The sequence below is a fragment of the Eptesicus fuscus genome, chromosome 5 (genome assembly GCF_027574615.1).
Source record: "Eptesicus fuscus isolate TK198812 chromosome 5, DD_ASM_mEF_20220401, whole genome shotgun sequence".
NCBI lineage: Eukaryota > Metazoa > Chordata > Mammalia > Chiroptera > Vespertilionidae > Eptesicus > Eptesicus fuscus.
This window is the reverse complement of record NC_072477.1, coordinates 62,849,304-62,867,975: the sequence shown is the minus strand read 5'-3', so window position 1 is coordinate 62,867,975 and position 18,672 is coordinate 62,849,304. Positions and strand designations below refer to the sequence as shown.

Genomic DNA, 18,672 nt, shown 5'->3' with positions numbered 1-18,672 from the left:
TCAGGAGAAGTCTGGGAAGACCTACACATAAAACTCAAACTGATAAGCTGAACTCATTAAAATTAGAAATTCTCTCAATGGAAACGTGTCCTCAGGTGAGGATTAACAACAACAACAAAATAGAAGGGTCAACACAGCAAGAAAATATGACAATTATAAACATTTACCAGTACACACTTAATGACAGACCACCAAATATATGAAGCAAATCTGATGAAACTGAAGGGAGAAATAGACAGTTCTACAATAACTGTTGGAGACTTTAATACCCTACTCATAATAATGGGCAGAATAACCAGACAGAAGAAAACAATGCCAAGAAACACATTCTTCTCAAATGCACATGAGATGTTTCAGAACAGACCATATGTTAGGATACAAATTAAGTCTCAATAGATTTTAAAAGATAGATATCATACAAAGTATCTTCTCTGACCACAGTGGGATGAAGTTAGAAGTCAGTAACAAAAGGAAACTGGAAAATTCACAAAACTTTAGAAATTAAACAATATACTTTTAACAAGAGAGAAGACTCAAATTACTAAAATCAGAAATGAAAGTGGGGCCCTAACCGGTTTGGCTCAGTGGATAGAGCGTCAGCCTGCGGACTCAAGGGTACCAGGTTCGATTCCGGTCAAGGGCATGTACCTTGGTTGCGGGCACATCCCCTGTAGGGGGTGTGCAGGAGGCAGCTGACAGATGTTTCTCTCTCATTGATGTTTCTAACTCTCTATCCCTCTCCCTTTCTCTCTGTAAAAAATCAATAAAATATATTAAAAAAATTATTCAACATACAAAAATCAATCAATGTATATACCATATCAATAGGACAAAAGAAAATACCACATGATCATCTCAATTAATGCAGAAAAGTATCTCACAAAATTCAACACTATTTCATAATAAAACACTCCACAAAATAGGAACAGAAGGAAACTACCTCCATATAATAAAAGCCATATGTGAAAAACCCACAGGGAACATCATACTCAATGGCAAAAGACTGAAAACACTGCTCTAAAAGTGGGACAAGGCAAGGATTCCCACTTTTACCTCTTCTTTTACACACAGTACTGAAAGTTCTAGCCAGAGCATTTGGGGGCGGGGCGGGGACGGGGCGGGTAAGTGATCCAAATTGGAAAAAAAAAAAAAAAAGAAGAAGTAAAATTATTTCTATTCAGATGATATAATTTTATATGTAGAAAACCCTAAAGATACCACACAAAAAAACTCAGAATAAATGAATTCAACAAAGTAACAGGAGAGAAAACGTCACCATGCAAAAACCAGTTTCATTCCTATAAACAAATAATTAATAATCTGAAAAGAAATTATAAAAACAATACCATTTTTAACAGTATTAAAAAGAATAAAATACTTAGGACATTAAAACTTAACCAAGGAGATAAAAGATTTGTACGATGAAACTACGAAATGCTGCTGAAAGAAATTAAAGATATAAAAAATGGGAACATATCCCATATTCCTGGATTGGAAATCTTAATATAAATACTATCCAAAGCAATCTACAGATTCAATGCAATCCCTATTAAAATCCCAATGATGCTTTCACAGAAACAGAAAAAACCATCTTAAAATCATATGGAATCCCAAGGGACCCCTAAGAGCCAAAACAATCTTTTTTTTATTTTTATTTTAGAGAGAAAAGGAGAGGGAGAGAGAGATAGAAACATCAATGTTAAGAGAGAATCATTGATCAGCTGCCTCCTGAACATCCCTACTGGGAATCAAGCCTGCAACCTGGGCATGTGTCCTTGACTGGAATCAAACCTGGGACGCTCTATCTACTGAGACAAACTGGCTAGGGCCCAAAACAATCTTGAAAAAGAACAAAAGTCATACTTCCTGATTTTAAAACGTACTATAAAGCTACAGTAATCAAAATTGTGTGGCATTGGGATAAAGACAGACATACAGACTAATGGAATATAACAGAAAGCCCAGAAATAAATCCTTGCATATATGGTCAAATGATTTTTGACAAGACAATTCAATGAGGAAAGCACAGTCTTTTCAACAAATGGTGCTGGGAAAAGTGACTATCCACATATAAAAAAATAAAGTTGAACTCTTATCTAACAAGATATACAAAAATTAACTCCAAATGGACAAAAGACCTAAACGTAAGACCTAAAACAATAAACCTAGAAGAAAACATAGGACAAAAGCTTTATAACACTGGATTTGGCAATGATTTCTTAGAAATGACACCAAAGGCATAGATAACAAAAGAAAAAATATACAATTGGACCTCATGAAAATTTAACAATTTTATGTATAAAAAGATACTATGAAAAGAGTAAAACGGCAACTCACACAATGAGAGAAAATATTTGCAAATCATGTATCTGGTATAGGATTAATACCCAGAATATGTAGAGAATTCCTAAAACTCAACAATAAAAAAACAACCCAATTCAAAACAGGGGCTGGGTGGATAGGAGCAAAAGGGAAGAAAATGGGGGACATCTGTATACTGTCAACAATAAAAATAACGGGTAAAGGGCTTGGATAGACATTTCTCCAAAGAAGATACACAAATGGCTAATAAGCACATGAAAAGATGTTCAGCATCACTAATCATTAGGAAAATACAAGTCAAAACTACAATGAGACACCACCTCATACCCGTTAGTATGACTACTATTAAAAAAACAGAAACCAAGTATTGGTGAGGATGTAAAATAATAGGAACCCTTATGTAATACTGTTGGGAATGTAAAATGGTAGTCACTGTGGAAAATAATATGGCATTCCTCAAAATATTAAAAGTATAATTACCATATCATCCAGCAATTCTATTTCTGAGTAAACACCCAAAAGAACTGAAAGCAATATCTCACAGAACTATCTGTATACCATGTCGTAACAGCATTATTCACAATAGCAAAATGTGGAAGGAACCCAAATGTCCATTGATGAATGAATGGACTAGCAAAATGTGGTATATACATGCAATGCAATATTATTCAGCATTAAAAAGGAAGGAAATCCTGGCATATGCTATGGATGAGCTCTGAGGACATTATGCTAAGTGAGATAAGCCAGTCATGAAAAGACAACTACTATACAATTCCACTTATGAGATACTTACAGTAGTAAAAATCATAGGACAGAAAGCAGAATGATGGTTGCCTGGGGCTAGGGATAGGGGAGAATAAGGAGTTATTGTTTAATGGGTATAGTTTCAGTTTTACAAGATGAAAAGAGCTATTTTGGAGGTGGATGGTGGTGATGGTTACACAATAATGAGAATGTATTTAATACAACTGTACACTTAAAAATGGCTAAGATAGTAAATGTTATGTATATTTGACAACAAATAACAAAAGAAGATACCTGCTAGGGTGCCAAGCCATGGAGAGTTATAGACCAAAGAAATAAATGTCCCTATTTTCTGTGACTTAGAAAACTCAGGCATATTTGAATAACTGATTCTGTATTTTCAAATAATAATCTTCATTACAGTGAAGATCAATGTGAATGAGAGAAAAGCCTATACTGGGGTTCCACTGTGATATATTTGTTGTGTAAATCAGTAAATAGTTTTGCCTCATTTATCATAGAACTCTTTTGTGGTAGAGAAGGCAAAAGTGCCAAAACCCAGGCAGGACTAAGGTATATTTCTTTTGGACAGGCTACCTTGAATTGTTAGAACGTGGCCCACATATCACCATACTCTTCTCTAGTATCCATAGCAGATACCATGAATTCCTTTCCCACTGAGCTTGGCTGCCGCATCAGGATACTGATCAGAGTTAGCACATTAGATGAAACCTGTCATCCCTGGGAACTGAGGTGATTTATAAGCAAGGCCACTGCCACTCCTGTCCTGACTCGCTATCTCTGGGACAGTGCAAATGATTTCATTTGAATTACACCACATAACAGCTATTCACCTACGGTCACATCCCGACTACTAGCAGACAACAGGCCACTCTAACAAATTTCAGATCAGCAAGAAAGAGCATATTATTCTAACTTACAGTTTCAAGGCTCTTCTGGAACTCCAGTAGTTTAGCATGGGCTTCCTTATAATTCTTGAAGAACATACAGAGTTCATACATCTCCAACATCAGTAGTAATGGGGAATCCTTTGAAGAAGAGTTTGAAAGAAATTACAAAATCCTGCCCGGCTGGCATGGCTCAGTGGCTGAACGTCAACTTATGAACCAAGAGGTCATGGTTCGATTCCGGTCAAGGGCACATGCCCGGGTTTCAGGCTCGATCCCCAGTAGGGGATGTGCAAGAGGCAGCCGATCAATGATTCTCTATCATCATTTATGTTTCTATGCCTCTCTCCATCTCCCTTCCTCTCTCTAAAGTCAATAAAAACATTTTTTTTTTAAAAAAGACAAAATCCTGAACTTAATACTATTTTCTCATAAATAATGGCAATATAAGAGAAGGTTAAAGTAAAAGACAAATATTATTAATAGCAGCTTCACAGAATTCAATTACGTATGTTAAAAAGAGAGGCAGTTACATCTACTCAAAGGTCCATTTTCTGTCTATTCTATACTTGGTCCCACACACAAGAGCAGGACATAGTCCACTAGATGGTGCTAGGAAACCTTTACGTACACGCCTGGATAATGGGCTCCAGTGACCTGCCAACCTCCTGCTTGCTGCCTGTGGCATCAATCCATACAGTTCCATCACTTCAGCGGGAGCTTTTCAGTCAGAGCACAGGAGGCTTGGAATTAGAAAGTATGGATCTGAACTGTAAGTACACTGCTTACTAAATTACTTTGAGACCCTGCGCAGGTTAAGTTCTGAAAACCTTGGTTTATTACTCTGTAAACAATGAGGATAAGACCACTTCATAATATCCTACCTTTTTGGGATTATTGTGTGAATTGACTAAAATAATGTATAGAAAGCACTCTGCTAAATAAATGGTAGTTCTATTATCATTATTTGTTGTGGGCTACAAAATAAATCTAGGCCTGGCTGGTGTGGCTCAATGGTTGAGTGTTGACCAATGAAGCAAGAGGTCACAGTTCGATTCCCAGTCAGGGCACATGCCCAGATTGCGGGCTCATCCCCAGTAGGGGGGTACGCAGGAAGCAGCCCATCAATGATTCTCTCTCATCATTGATATTTCTATCCCTCTCTTCCTTCCTCTCTCTGAAATCAATAAAAGCATATTTAAATAAATAAATCCAGGAATAGAAATAATTGAAAAAGTCAGTGAGGGATATTCTAAAGTAACCCTTTTAAACTTAGGAAAGAAATGAAGTGACTTTCACTACCTTAAAGAAAAGCTGGAAACCTCTGATGAGAGTTTTGCTCTTCTGCCTTGTTAATAATGTTCTCCAGATGACTGAGAGGTCCTCAAGTTCCCACGTATGGCCCTCCAATGAGTCCTGAATGTGTCCCATTGCTTCAGCTGCAATACTGTCCTCCACAGAAGCGATGATCCAAACACAGAGACAAGAAATAGCACTGGCATCCTACCATTGAATAAAAACTTTTCAAAATAAAATAACAACTGGGCTTGGATTACCTGACAGAGGAAGTTTCCAGCAATGTTACAACTACAGATGGCTATTTCCTGTTCAGGAAAAATCACCTCACTAAATTGGTTAAAATGGCTTGAAAAATCCTTCAAAGGTGAAATAAACTCTAATGAACAACCAAGGGACTTTTGTAAACCATCCTGTAGGGTATGGCAGGTGAAAAGGAAAAGAGATTGAGAGGATATATGTGAAAGTCAGGGAAGTACTAAGTATAAGAAAACACAACTGCCCTCCCCAGAACGGCTGACCAAGAGACTGCCTAGACTCTAGGCCCTAGAGTATCCTTCTTCCCTACTCAGAGGCAGTGGTGGTCAGTCCACCAAAGCATCCTTCTCTATGACTGCCCACCAGGAACCAAAGCTCTGACCACTTCAGCTACTATATGTCAAGGCACAGGAAGTTCGCTGGATGGCCACACTGGAGAAGCATAAAACGTTGCAGTGGCCTTGGAAACATGCTAGAGCCTCAATATCATCATTCCACCCCACACCCTCTGACTATCAGTCTTTCCTGTCCCTCCCCACTTTTTCTATTCCACTCTGGGTCCTTAATTCAGGCTTCTCATGATTCTCACCTGCAGACATGAGGCAAGGACACTAAGAATAGGGGCCTGTTGTTTTACTGCTTCAGCCAGGAGCCAGCACCAGGAGTTTGGCTCCTCTGAGCACTGGAGCAGAATTTCAAAGAAATCAGTTCTCTCTTCTTTGCTCTTCTGGAGGTCCTGGGGGGACTTGTTGCAGACTTGATCACTATCCATTCTGGAGTTGGACACTATGGGCAAGTTCTCAAAAGCTAGCCTTAAGTGGTCTTGAAGGACAGGGCTGAAATATTGGAGAAGAGATTTCACCTGAAAAACACATTAGATGATTAAAACAGACAACCAAGTTATTTTTATTTCTCAATTATAGTTGACATTCAATATTATTTTACAGTAGTTTCAATTGTACAGCATAGTGGTTAGACAATCACATACTTTATGAAGTGATCCCCCAATAAATCTAGTACCCACCTGGCACCATACGTAGTTACTACAGTATTATTTACTATACTAGAGGCCTGATGCACAAAGATTCGTGCAAGAGTGAGCCTTCCTTCACCTGGCTGCTGGCACTGCCTTCGCTTCAGCCGGAGCTGCCTTTTCACTCCGCCTGGAGCCGCCTTTCTGCCTTCCCACACTGCTCAGAGGCCTGGAGCAGAGCTGGGGCGGTGCGGAACACCTGCGTCATTGCCCGACAATGCAAGCGTCCTGCCCTGCCCCAGGCTGCCCAGCGACTGTGTATGCAAATGAACCCACCATCTTTGTTGGGTTAATTTGCATAGTCACTCCTGATTGGCTGGTGGGCGTCGGGAAGGTACAATTTGCATCTTACTATTTTATTAGTGTAGATTCCCTAGGGTGTGCTTTACATCTCCATGACTATTTTGTAGCTACCAATTTGCACTTCTTAATCCTTTCACCTTTTTCACCCAGTTCCCAAACCCCACCCATCTGGCAACCCTCAGTTTGTTCTTTGTCTCTATGAGTCCGTTTGTTTTGTTTCTTTTGTTCTTTAGTTTCACATATAAGGGAAATCATATAGTATTTGTCTTTCTCTGTCTGATTTATTTCACTTAGCATAATTACCCCTTGGTCCATCCATGTTGTCTAAAATGGTAAGATATTTATATGGCTGAGTAATATTCTATTATTAATGTGCCACATCTTTTTTTTTAAATATATTTTTATTGATTTCAGAGAGGAAGGAAGAGGGAGAGAGAGACAAAAATCAATGATGAGAGAGAATCATTGATCAGCTGCCTCCTGTACACACCACACTGGGGATCAAACCCATAACCTGGGGATGTGCCCTGACCAGGATTCGAACCATGACCTCATGGTTCTTAGGTCGATGCTCAAACACTAAGCCACACCAACCGGATGTGCCACATCTTTTTTATTCAATTGTCTATTGATGGGTACTTGGATTGCTTCCATATCTTGGCTATTGTAAATAATGCTGCAGTGAACAAAGGGGTGCATATATTTTTTTGAATTTTTTTTTGAGATTTCTTAAGATAAATACCCAGAAGTGGAATTGCTGGTTCATAAGATAGTTCTATTTTTAATTTTCTGAGTAACCTCTATACTGTTTTCTGTAGGGGCCACACCAATTTGCAATCTCACCAACACTGCACAAGGCAGATAACCAAGTTTCAATTTCAGCTGGAGCTAAAAATGTTAGAAAAAAGCATAAGGAAAATTGTTCTTTCTCAACTTGAACCTTGTCAGAGATGACCATATAATTTTACAAAGTTGTTTGTTGCTTTTGAGTGAATTTCCATTTGCAATCTGGATTCACAATGTTCTTCCTTCATCTCTTTAGCAATAATGACTAGTCCTTTGTCTGAAGCCAACCCACTGAAATTTTAGTAAAAATAATCCTATCTAATAAAAGAGTAATATGCAGATTGACCATCACTCCAACACACAAGATGGCTACCCCCATGTGGACACAAGATGGCTGCCACAAGATGGGGAGCAGGGGAGGGCAGTTGGGAGAGACCAGTCCTGCAAGGGAGGGCAGTTGGGGGCGATCAAGCCTGCAGGGGAGGGAAGTTAGGGGTGACCAAGCCGGCAGAGGAGGGAAGTTGGGGGCCACCAAGCTTGCAGTGAAGGGCAGCTGGAAGGGACCCAGGCCTGCAGGGGAGAGCAGTTGGGGGGGACCAGGCCTGCAGGGGAGGGCAGTTAGGGGTGACCAGGCCTGCAGGGAAGGGCAGTTAGGGGCAAACAGGCTGGCAGGGGAGCAGTTAGGCATCAATCAGGCTGGCAGGGGAGTGGTTAGGGGGTGATCAGGCTGGCAGGCAGAAGCTGTTAGGGGCAATCAGGAAGGCAGGCAGGTAAGCAGTTGGGAGCCAGCAGTCCTGGATTGTGAGAGAGATGTCCGACTGTCCAGTGGGTTGGGGCCTAAACGGGCAGTCAGACATCCCTCGAGGGGTCCCAGATTGGAGAGGATGCAGGCTGGGCTGAGGGACACCACACCCCTGCCCCGTGCATGAATTTTGTGCACCGGGCCTCTAGTAGTATCATATTTAAAAAACAAAAACATATGTGTTCACAACAGAAAGAACAATATTTTCACTCTAAGAAGTGTTCCAATATCCTCTTGAATAACTAGGAACAATCAGTGACTTACCTCATCTGGGTGGTAATTATGGAGCTGGCTGTGAATAATGAACTGTAACCAATCATTTGCTTTGGCACATTCTCTAAGATAAGATGTGCTCAGTTTTATATTGTGGAGCCTGCAGAACTGTACCACCAATGCCCACTGGATGCTAGATTCACTGTATAACCTGGAATTGGGGGTGGGAGTGATAGAGAGAAAAACTTGTTAAAATGTTGCTTTAGTTTTTAAACTGAAAAATTAAATAAATTTAACTACAGTATATTCTCTAAAAAGCTTTTCAAGCTCAGCTGGTGTAGTTCAGTGGTTGAGCGTTGACCTATGAATCAGGAGGTTGGGTTGGATTCCTGGTCAAGGCATGTGCCTGAATTGTGGGCTTGATCCCCAGTAGGGGGCATGCAGGAGGTAGCTGATCAATGATTCTCTTTCATTGATGTTTCTATCTCCCTCTTACTTCCTCTCTGAAATCAATAAAAATATATTTAAGAAATAAAAAGCTTTTAAAAAATACCAAATATTTATTAGACTGCTTTGAAAAAAACAAAGAACTCTTACCCATAACACACAACAGTGTTTTTTTTTTAATATTTAAAAATATATATATTTTATTGATTTTTTACAGAGAGGAAGGGAGAGGGATAGAGAGTTAGAAACATGGATGAGAGAGAAACATCGGTCAGCTGCCTCCTGCACACCCCCTACTGGGGATGTGCTCGCAACCAAGGTACATGCCCTTGACCGGAATCGAACCTGGGACCCTTCAGTCTGCAGGCTGATGTTCTATCCACCAAGCCAAACCAGTCAGGGCTCTTTAAAATATATTTTATTGATTTTTTACAGAGAGGAAGGGAGAGGGATAGAGAGTTAGAACACCGATGAGGGAGAAACATCGATCAGCTGCCTCCCGCACACACCCCTCCAGGGATGTACCCACAACCAAGGCACATGCCCCTGACTGGAAATGAAACCTGGGACCCCTCAGTCCGAAGTCCGACGCTCCATCCACTGAGCCAAACTGGTCAGGGCCACAATAGCTTTCTTAGCATGCTGGTACAATTCATTCCTTTTTATCAAACTAGCTATGTACAATCTTTAGGAAAAGTGAGAAAACAGTCACTCAAGAAATCTTTTGAGTGCTTAATTATCTCTCATGACTCACTTCAGAGAATCAGAGCACTGACAGGGGCCTGGACTTCCTCACTAAGGGGAGGATTCCTGTTCCTGCTGAAAGTAGGAAGCTGTTGAGAACAGAATCAGTGATAGGTGTTATAGGAGAATGGTAGTTACCCAGGGTCTGGGGTGGCTGGGTCAGCCTCAGTGGATAGCACAGAGGAAGGATAGCAAGATGTACAGGGTGGGGCAAAAGTAGGTTTATAGTTGTTCATATGGAAAATAACACAATAATTAATAATTCAAGGATAAACTGTTTCACACTCATAACTGTAAGCCTACCTTTGCCCCACTCTGTAAAAGGAGAGGAGCTTTTATGGATAGATGATCACCTCAAATTGCATTATCAACTGATATATCAGCAAGAAAACATTAAAGATATCAGAGTCAAATTTTCTGATATCCACCCCACATCTTCTGAAATGATTTCAACATGTAAAACTTAATAGACTTCCTGACCAGTACGGCAGTGGAGGAGGTAAAGCTCCTCTCCATCTCTTGGAAACTCCATCTCTTAAGAAAAAATCATGACAAGATAAAAAATGGCGGCAGAATAGGAGGACTGCTACACAGACATGCTCCCAGGAACAAGCTGGAATTACAACTGAAATACAGAAAGGCTTCCTGAATAATCAATGGAAAACTCACAGGAGAGAACCCTGACCCAAGGACAGAAGGTGGAGACCGCATAGAGACTGGTAGGAGGGGCGGAGGTGTGAAAGGACTGGCCGGGTACCCACAGATGGCAACTGAAGTCCTGGAGAGATATCTCAGCTGTGTGGGGGGAGCCACTGAGAACTCTGGGATCTAATCCCAAACCTGGGCTCCCCAGCAGAGAGCACCAAACTGAGGAGGGTACCCACATAACATCTAGCTGTGAAAAGCAGTGGGGTGCTATCTGCCAGGGAGTGGCAGCTGAAAGTTTGGGCACCCTCTTAAAGGGCCAATGCACAAAAATTCCCTGTGGAGCCACCCACCTTGTGCTCTGACAGAGGGAGGGTGAAGTGGACTGGAGCTGTTAGAGAGGAGAACCCAGGACTGGGGACTTGGGGATAGAGCTCAGAAGGCAGACACCCCAAGTTTCCTTGGCTGAGTCATTCCCTCACGCAGCAGAGGACATCTTTTCCACTTAGACATTTGCCTTGCCTGGGGGGAAGGCAGTCAACACACCCTATTGGAAAACACCTTGCCCTGAGGCCACTTAAGAGATTAAAAGTAACAATTAGCCTCCAGACAGAAGCAACTGCCCCACCCTGTTGAAAAAACTCTCGCCACACCTGAGGATGATTGCCTGGGGGCAATTCAAATCAGAATCCTATTAGTCTGTAGACAGGGGGGGGAGGTCTCTGGAGGCTTTGAGTCTTTGCCTGATCCAATTAGAAACAGCCTTTAACACTGTCCTGCACTAGAGATTGAGAGGTGTAGAGGATCTACCTAAAACATAGTCACAAACCCAAAAAGACAACCAAAATGAGGAAACAAATAACCCCCAAATGAAACAATTAGTGAATTCTCCAGAACAGATAAATGAAGCAGAGATAAGAAATTTATCTGAAAGAGTTCAGAGTAATAATGATAAAAATGCTCAAAGCATGAAAAAAGATATAGTAACTATGAAAAAAGAACAGTCTGAGATAAAGAATGACATAACACAAATAAAGAACACACTGGAGCTCTGACTGGTTTGGCTCAGTGGATAGAGCCTGCGGACTGAGAGGTCCCATGTTCGATTCCGGTCAAGGGCATGTACCTTGGTTGCGGGCACATCCCCAGTAGGAGGTGTGCAGGAGGCAGCTGGTTAATGTTTCTCTCTCATCGATGTTTCTAACTCTCTCTCCCTCTCCCTTCCTCTCCGTAAAAAATCAATAAAATATATTAAAAAAAAAAAAAAGAACACACTGGAAGGAATACACAGCAGATATGGGGAAGTGGAGGATCGAATCAGTGAATTAGAAGACAGAGTTGAAAATATCAATCAATTAGAGAACCAAAAAGAAAAAAAAATTTAAAAATAGGAGGACAGCTTAAGGGAGCTGTGGGACAATGTGAAACGTAACAATATTAGAATAGTAGGAGTGCCAGAAGAGGCAGAAAGGGAGAAAGAAATAGAGAAGGTGTTTGAAGAAATAATGGTAGAAAACTTCCCTAACTTGGTAAAGGAAAAAGTCACACAGGTTCAGGAGACACAGAGAACCCCAAACAAGAAGAATCCAAATAGACCCACGCCCAGAGATATCATAATTAAAATGCCAAAAATTAAAGACAAAGAGAGAATCTTAAAGGCAGCAAGAGAAAAAAAACAACTGTTATCTACAAAAGAGTTCCCTTAACCCTTTGCACTCGCTTGCTTTTTTCGATTCCTTTATTCTACTGCTAACCCTGTGAAGTCACACTCGACATCAGAGTGCAAAGGGTTAAGGCTGACACCTGATTTCTCATCAGAAACTCTACAGACCAGAAGGGAACGGCATGAAGTACTCAAGGTAATGGAAAGCAAGGATCTGAGACCATGATTACTATATCCAGCAAGGCTATCATTCAAAATAGTCAAATAAAGAGCTTCCCCGACAAAAAAAGCCTAAAGGAGTTCATCACTCCCAAGCCAGCCATTACAAGAAATGCTAAAGAGATTGCTGTAAGGAATTGCTGAGGAGAAGAAACAGAGAGAGAAACCTAGCCACACAGAATTAAAATGGCTATAAATAAGTACCTCTCACTAATAACCCTAAATGTAAATAGATTAAATGCTCCAGTCAAAACATGTAGGGTAGCTGAATGGATACAAAAACATGACTCAACTATATGCTGTCTACAAGCCACCTCAAAACAAAAGACACACACAGGATGAAAGTAAAGGGATGGAAAAACAATTTCCAGCCCGGCCAGCGTGGCTCAGTGGATAGAGCGTCGGCCTGCAGACTGAAAGGTCCCAGGTTCGATTCCGGTCAAGGGCATGTACCTTGGTTGTGGGCACATCCCCAGTAGGGGGAGTGCAGAAGGCAGCTGATCGATGTTTCTCTCTCATTGATGCTTCTAACTCTCTATCCCTGTCCCTTTCTCTCTGTAAAAAAATCAATAAAATATATTTTTTTTAAAAAAGAAAAAAAATTTCCATACAAATGGAAAAGAAAAAAAAAAGGTGGAGTAGCAATATTCATATCGACAAAACAGACTTTAAAAGCATCATGCTGCCCTAACTGGTTTGGCTCAGTGGATAGAGCGTCGGCCTGTGGACTGAAGGGTCCCAGGTTCGATTTCGGTCAAGGGCATGTACCTTGGTTGCAGGCACATCCCCCATGGGAAGTGTGCAGGAGGCAGCTAATCAATGTTTCTCTCTCATTGACATTTCTAACTCTCTATCCCTCTCCCTTCCTCTCTATAAAAAGTCAATAAAATATATATTTTTAAAAAGCATCATGCTAAGCAAAATAAGCCAGCCAGAGAAAGATAAATATCATATGATCTCACTCATTTGTGGAATATAATGAACAACATAAACTGATGAATAAAAATAGAGCCAGAGGGGGGGAAATATTCTATAATAGAAGAAATCCTATTATTTGCAGATTTTTAATATTTCCTACAACTTTTGTGATATCATACTATGTTAGTACAATTTTGGTAATATTATACTTAAAATCCTTTTATTCTTGAAATATTGTTTATTGCATGTAATATTATTATACGTAAGATCATTTTTCTTGAATAATTGTTATTGCATTTAACATTATATTTAAATCATTTTTCTTGAGATATTAATGTTTATTGCATGTAACATTATTATATTTAAGATCGTTTTTCTTGAAATATTAAGGTTTACTGAATGTAACATTATTATATTTAAAATCATTTTTCTTGAAATAAAAACTGGGGGGAAAAAGAGGGAATCATTATCTTCACCCTCCTTTTACTGATGGTGAGATGTGATTAAAGCCACTATCCATTTACTGAGTATCTGCTGTATGTTGGAGGGATAAGAAGATAAGGTCTGGGGGGTTGGTGAAAACACCTAAGGTATTGGTAGAAAGACTAGGCAAACACACATTGAGACAATGAAACCTGCTGGACAAGAGACTGGGATTGGAACTCACAAACCTCTTTATTTCCTGTTGTTGAATACTGTTCCATATGGCTTCCTCTAACAGAACAAGCAATTCTTCTGTGGTTGCCTTTTCACCCCCAGCCAGTTTAGACAGTTTTTCAGCTGTAAGAAATACAAACAACGAATTTGGTCAAGAGAAAGGGTTAAGGAACTGGGTGTTTCTGTGTGAAGAGTGGTCCAGAGCCATTTTAGTATCCAATTACTGGGAAAGGGCCCAAGAAAGTGAGGGAAAGAACAAACCCTGAAGGAAAAGGATGAAACAGGAAGATAACTGTTTCTTCCCCAACAACTCACAATTCAGTGCCTTAGACCTAACTCATCCCATGTCCTCTAAACCAAGTCACAGAAAGAAAAGGTGCTGTACCTAGAGACTCTCTGATAAAGCTGTACTGAGCATCTTCATTTGCACACCGGTAGCTCAGAATTATATTGGCCACTTTCATGTCAACTCTGAGCCTGAGGCTGTCGAGCCCAAGCAATTCTAAGAAACAAACACAGGCAGCTCCTATTGAAGGTATGTGGAAGGAAGAGAGGCCTAACACATAGGCTTCATTGCCTACTTGCTGGATCCTGAAAAAAAGCAAAATCACATCAGCACATGAACTCTCATCATCAGGAAAAACAGATCAGTGATACATGGAGTGTCAGACGCATGTGATTTTTGGCTTCCTCCCTATTCCCTTTTTGTGCCCTTTGCTCACATTCATTTAGGTTCTGTAGGTTGGAGGAGTAAGAAGTTAAGGTCTGGGGGTGAAAACATCTGAGGTATTGGAAGAAAGACTAGGCAAACACACACTGGGACAATAAAGCTTGCTGGAAAAGAGGCTGGGATTGCAACTCACAAACCTCTTTATTTCCTGTTGTTGAATACTGTTCCATATGCCTTCCTCTAAGAGAATAAGCAATTCTTCTGTGGTTGCCTTTTCACCCCCATTTCCTTATATTGGATGTCCCCCCAAAATGTATACACCCTTTAACAGCTTATAACTCACTTGACTTTCACTCCTTTTCAGGTTTAACGGATTTAAAATAATGGGTGAAGCCAGACTACGCTTTGAACAAAGGAAATTTATCGTAAAGTGCCCCTAGACTTGTTTTATGGGGGTACATAAAAGATAAGGTTTATGGCATAAAATCTGCAACAGTCAATGGATTGAGGGTGCACAAATACCAAACGAAATTGTTCTTGATGTTTTCAATTCCATTGCTTCACATTATCAGCAGGGCCTGGACCAGATCAGGTATCAGTTTAAAAACAGGCATTGACCCCCCAAAATTATTCATTTGTGTAGATTCTTTTACATTTTGAAAATGAACTGTATGCTAATAAGACTGACTTTATAATCATTTAAAGTGCATATACTTTTTTTTTGAACACACCGTATTTTACCTTTTCCTAAAACATCTACTCACAGTCTAAATTATTCTGCTTCCAATTTCATCTAGAGAACAGGGAGTAGAATTTCCAAAAGATTGCCAACTTGTGATCTTGTCAATTACACGTACACAAACTACCAAGAAAATTAATGCCACTTAAAGTTTGCTGTCATAAAGCACACACATTTTAATGGACTCATATGTACTTTTATATGTATAGAAAATGTTTGAGGAAAGACACACAAGAATTTACTATGTAGAATGAGGCTAGAAGAATGAGGGACTTTTTAAAAATTTTATCTTTATTGTTGGAAGTATTACAGATGTCCTCCCCCTTCCCTCCCCCACTGACCCCCCCCCCCCCCGAGGAACTTCTATATTTCATTTTTCACCCTTCTGAGCTACTTGAATATTTTACCAATAAAATGCATTATTTTGTTAATTATAGAACAAACCAATAAAGCAAACCTAACAAAGATCTTAAATACAGAATTCACATCTCATTACAGAACTCTCTCTTTAGCATAGTGGCTAACAGTTGAGTGCCAGCCCAGGAATCAAGAGGCCACTAGTTCAATTCCCTATCAGGGCACATGCCCAGGTTATGGGTTCAATCGCTAGTGGGGGCTGTGTACGAGGTAAGCCAATCGATGATGTTCCTCTCTCATCAGAGATGATTCTATCTCTCTATTCCTCTCCTTTCCTCTCTCTAAAAAAATAAAAATATATAATATATATATAAATATATATATATATAACACTTTTTATCTTTTTTCCTATTAACAAAAGTAACACACACTAAATGCCAAAAACTGGGGATATACAGAAAAACACAAATGGAAAAAAAAATACCACCATCCAAATAGAATCACTGTTAACTCTTATACGTTTCCAGTACATTTTTTAAATGTACAGGTAAAATACGCAGATATATCTTTTATTAACAGTATAAATTATACTTTACTCACAGCTGCTTGGGTGTCTTGCTCTTAGTTAATTCCTGGACCAGAAAAGTACCAAATGCAAATGATGGCCGTCCATGATATAAATAATAAGCAAAATTCAGACGTTCCACTATAGCATATTTATTAACCAGATCAGGGCTAGAGAAATGTGGGAGATGACTCGATACATCTGGGGGGAAAGTGAAGTGATTATTAATGCTTTACATCTCACCATGATTAACTGCAGAACAGTACATGGAAAATTTAAGTATACAATGGTAAAAGAAAACCTGTTGCTATAATCACTTTGTACCATTATGTGTCACTTTGAACCACCAAAATGTAATAGTTTTATTTTAATGTGGAGAGATGGCCCTCATTTTATGCAAAAATGTGTATCTGAGAAGCTGCATGAAAACTTATAAATTGTACTTTTCTCCCATGGAACTTATTTATAACTTTATATGCTTTAATTCTATATTTAACTTCACAATAGCAATAACCTTTTGACTACAAAATCTCTGCCAAAGATCTGCAAAAACTTTTAATTCATTCATGAAGCTCATTATGCAATAAAATCTCTACCTAATATATTTATGTGTCCTCTATTCACCAAGGCCAAGTCACTGTACCATTCTAATAAATACCTTGAGAAGAAAATCTTTTTCTCCATATTAATACCCTCCTATACTCTCCTTATGTCACCACTAGCTGTATTTTCTGATGTTGTATGCACAGAGCACCTTAGTATCTACATGCTGGTACCATCTTTCCAGCAGAGTGATTCATTTTTAAGTTCCTGTGTGCCCATGAAAATAAATAGCCAAGAAATTTTTTTTTCTCTTTTCAGAGAAATTTAAAGTCAGAAGATACTTGGATGTGAGAAGTTAGTATGCCATAACCAATCCTGTCAAGCCCTAATATTTGTCTCTTAACCATTTATTATATATTTTTAAAAAGGTGAGCTAACATTCTGAACTATTAAAAAACCAATTCTGGAAAACAGTGTATGTGTTCTCATTTTCAAAGTTCAACACTTATTTCTGAAATAAAGTTTTATCCTCCCATGGAATTACAGAGACTTCTTATATTGTGACTTGGCTCCCACAAAAAAAGACAAAGATCTTAATGGTGTCTTGTCATCTTACAAAACTATTACTTAAAAGTACATCCTCTCTGAGATTAAAAAGTAGTCACATGCATTATCTGTATGCTTTGTGAGAACAGAGTAACTTCGGTCACCTATAATTTCACATAAAACTATTCATTCATTTCTTAAATATTTACTGAGTACATGTCAAGTATATGGTACTTCCAGGTGCCAAATGAGTAAACTTAAGTTTTTTATTCAAATAAAACCCTGATTTTTTAGCAGTTGGGTGATAGTGCTGGAGATTGTGTGTGAGAGAAAATTCTACGCAAATGGAAAATTTTCTCTGGCCTGCCATGGAAGCAAAGTCAACATGCAGTTGCTTTATATCCCCTTTCAATGGTAAAACCATGTGAAAAAGTTAGTAAACACTTTAACTAAATATAGCTCTCCAATATTATAAATCTGTATTATTATCTTCATAATTGTTTCATTTACATTGTGCTTTATTTGCTCGAAAATGTTTGAAATGTCTAAAAACCAGGCAGGGAACATGCCTTCAATGTCTTTTCTCTACTGTGTACAAACTAGAATGCTCAGTCTCCAAGAGGGAGACCAAGACCCTGCTACATGATGGAGTTGGAGGTAGAACAGGACAGGGGATTCTGTCTACTCTCTAGTAACTTCACTGGGATTAAAACATGTGTTTTCATTTGAAAATACAATAAGCACAACTTTATTCAGCACTCAATAAATATTTATTGAACATCTATTATAGGCCTGTAATGGGCCCTGGACACTAGGTAAATTCAATATATTAAAATGTGAACTTATAAAACTGACACATTAGAAAATTCATTTTTATGCATGTCAATAAATAGTCATAGGTTGTATATTATGTGCTAAGTACTCTGAGTACTAATTTGAAGCCAACTTTAATTTAGGCAGAAGCACCACAGGTAACATAATATTAAAGGCTAACTCTAAATGTAAAAATTAAAAAGATAGAAAAAGCAGTGTTTAAGAATAGCATATGTATGTTAAGTATACTTGTAAAAAGGCGCGCACACACACACACAGAAACAAAACAGAAATTCTTATAATCTAGAGAGGAAGGCACTGTGTGTGTATCTTGGTGCTGACTGTGTTAGTAACTGTGTCAGGAACTGTGAGAGGTTGTTAAGTGCCTTTCATTGTCTCCTTTCATTCTCAATGTAACATGTGAGGTGGGCACTGTTATTAAACTTATTTTATAGGGAATTTAAGGTCCTTGCCCAAGGTC

General features: G+C 39.1%; 1 protein-coding gene across 1 annotated transcript in view; it reads right to left on the bottom strand.

Moving 5' to 3' along the window:
* SPG11 (SPG11 vesicle trafficking associated, spatacsin) overlaps positions 1-18,672 on the bottom strand; it is a 104,613-nt gene that overhangs the window by 40,077 nt on the left and 45,864 nt on the right. Inside the window, exons 21-27 of the mRNA XM_054716281.1 lie at positions 16,325-16,490; positions 14,344-14,549; positions 13,973-14,081; positions 8,717-8,876; positions 6,118-6,390; positions 5,277-5,477; positions 4,008-4,115 (exon numbers count right to left, since the gene is read on the bottom strand). Of these exons, the coding sequence (XP_054572256.1) occupies positions 4,008-4,115; positions 5,277-5,477; positions 6,118-6,390; positions 8,717-8,876; positions 13,973-14,081; positions 14,344-14,549; positions 16,325-16,490 (1,223 nt within the window). The remainder of the gene's footprint in view (positions 1-4,007; positions 4,116-5,276; positions 5,478-6,117; positions 6,391-8,716; positions 8,877-13,972; positions 14,082-14,343; positions 14,550-16,324; positions 16,491-18,672) is intronic.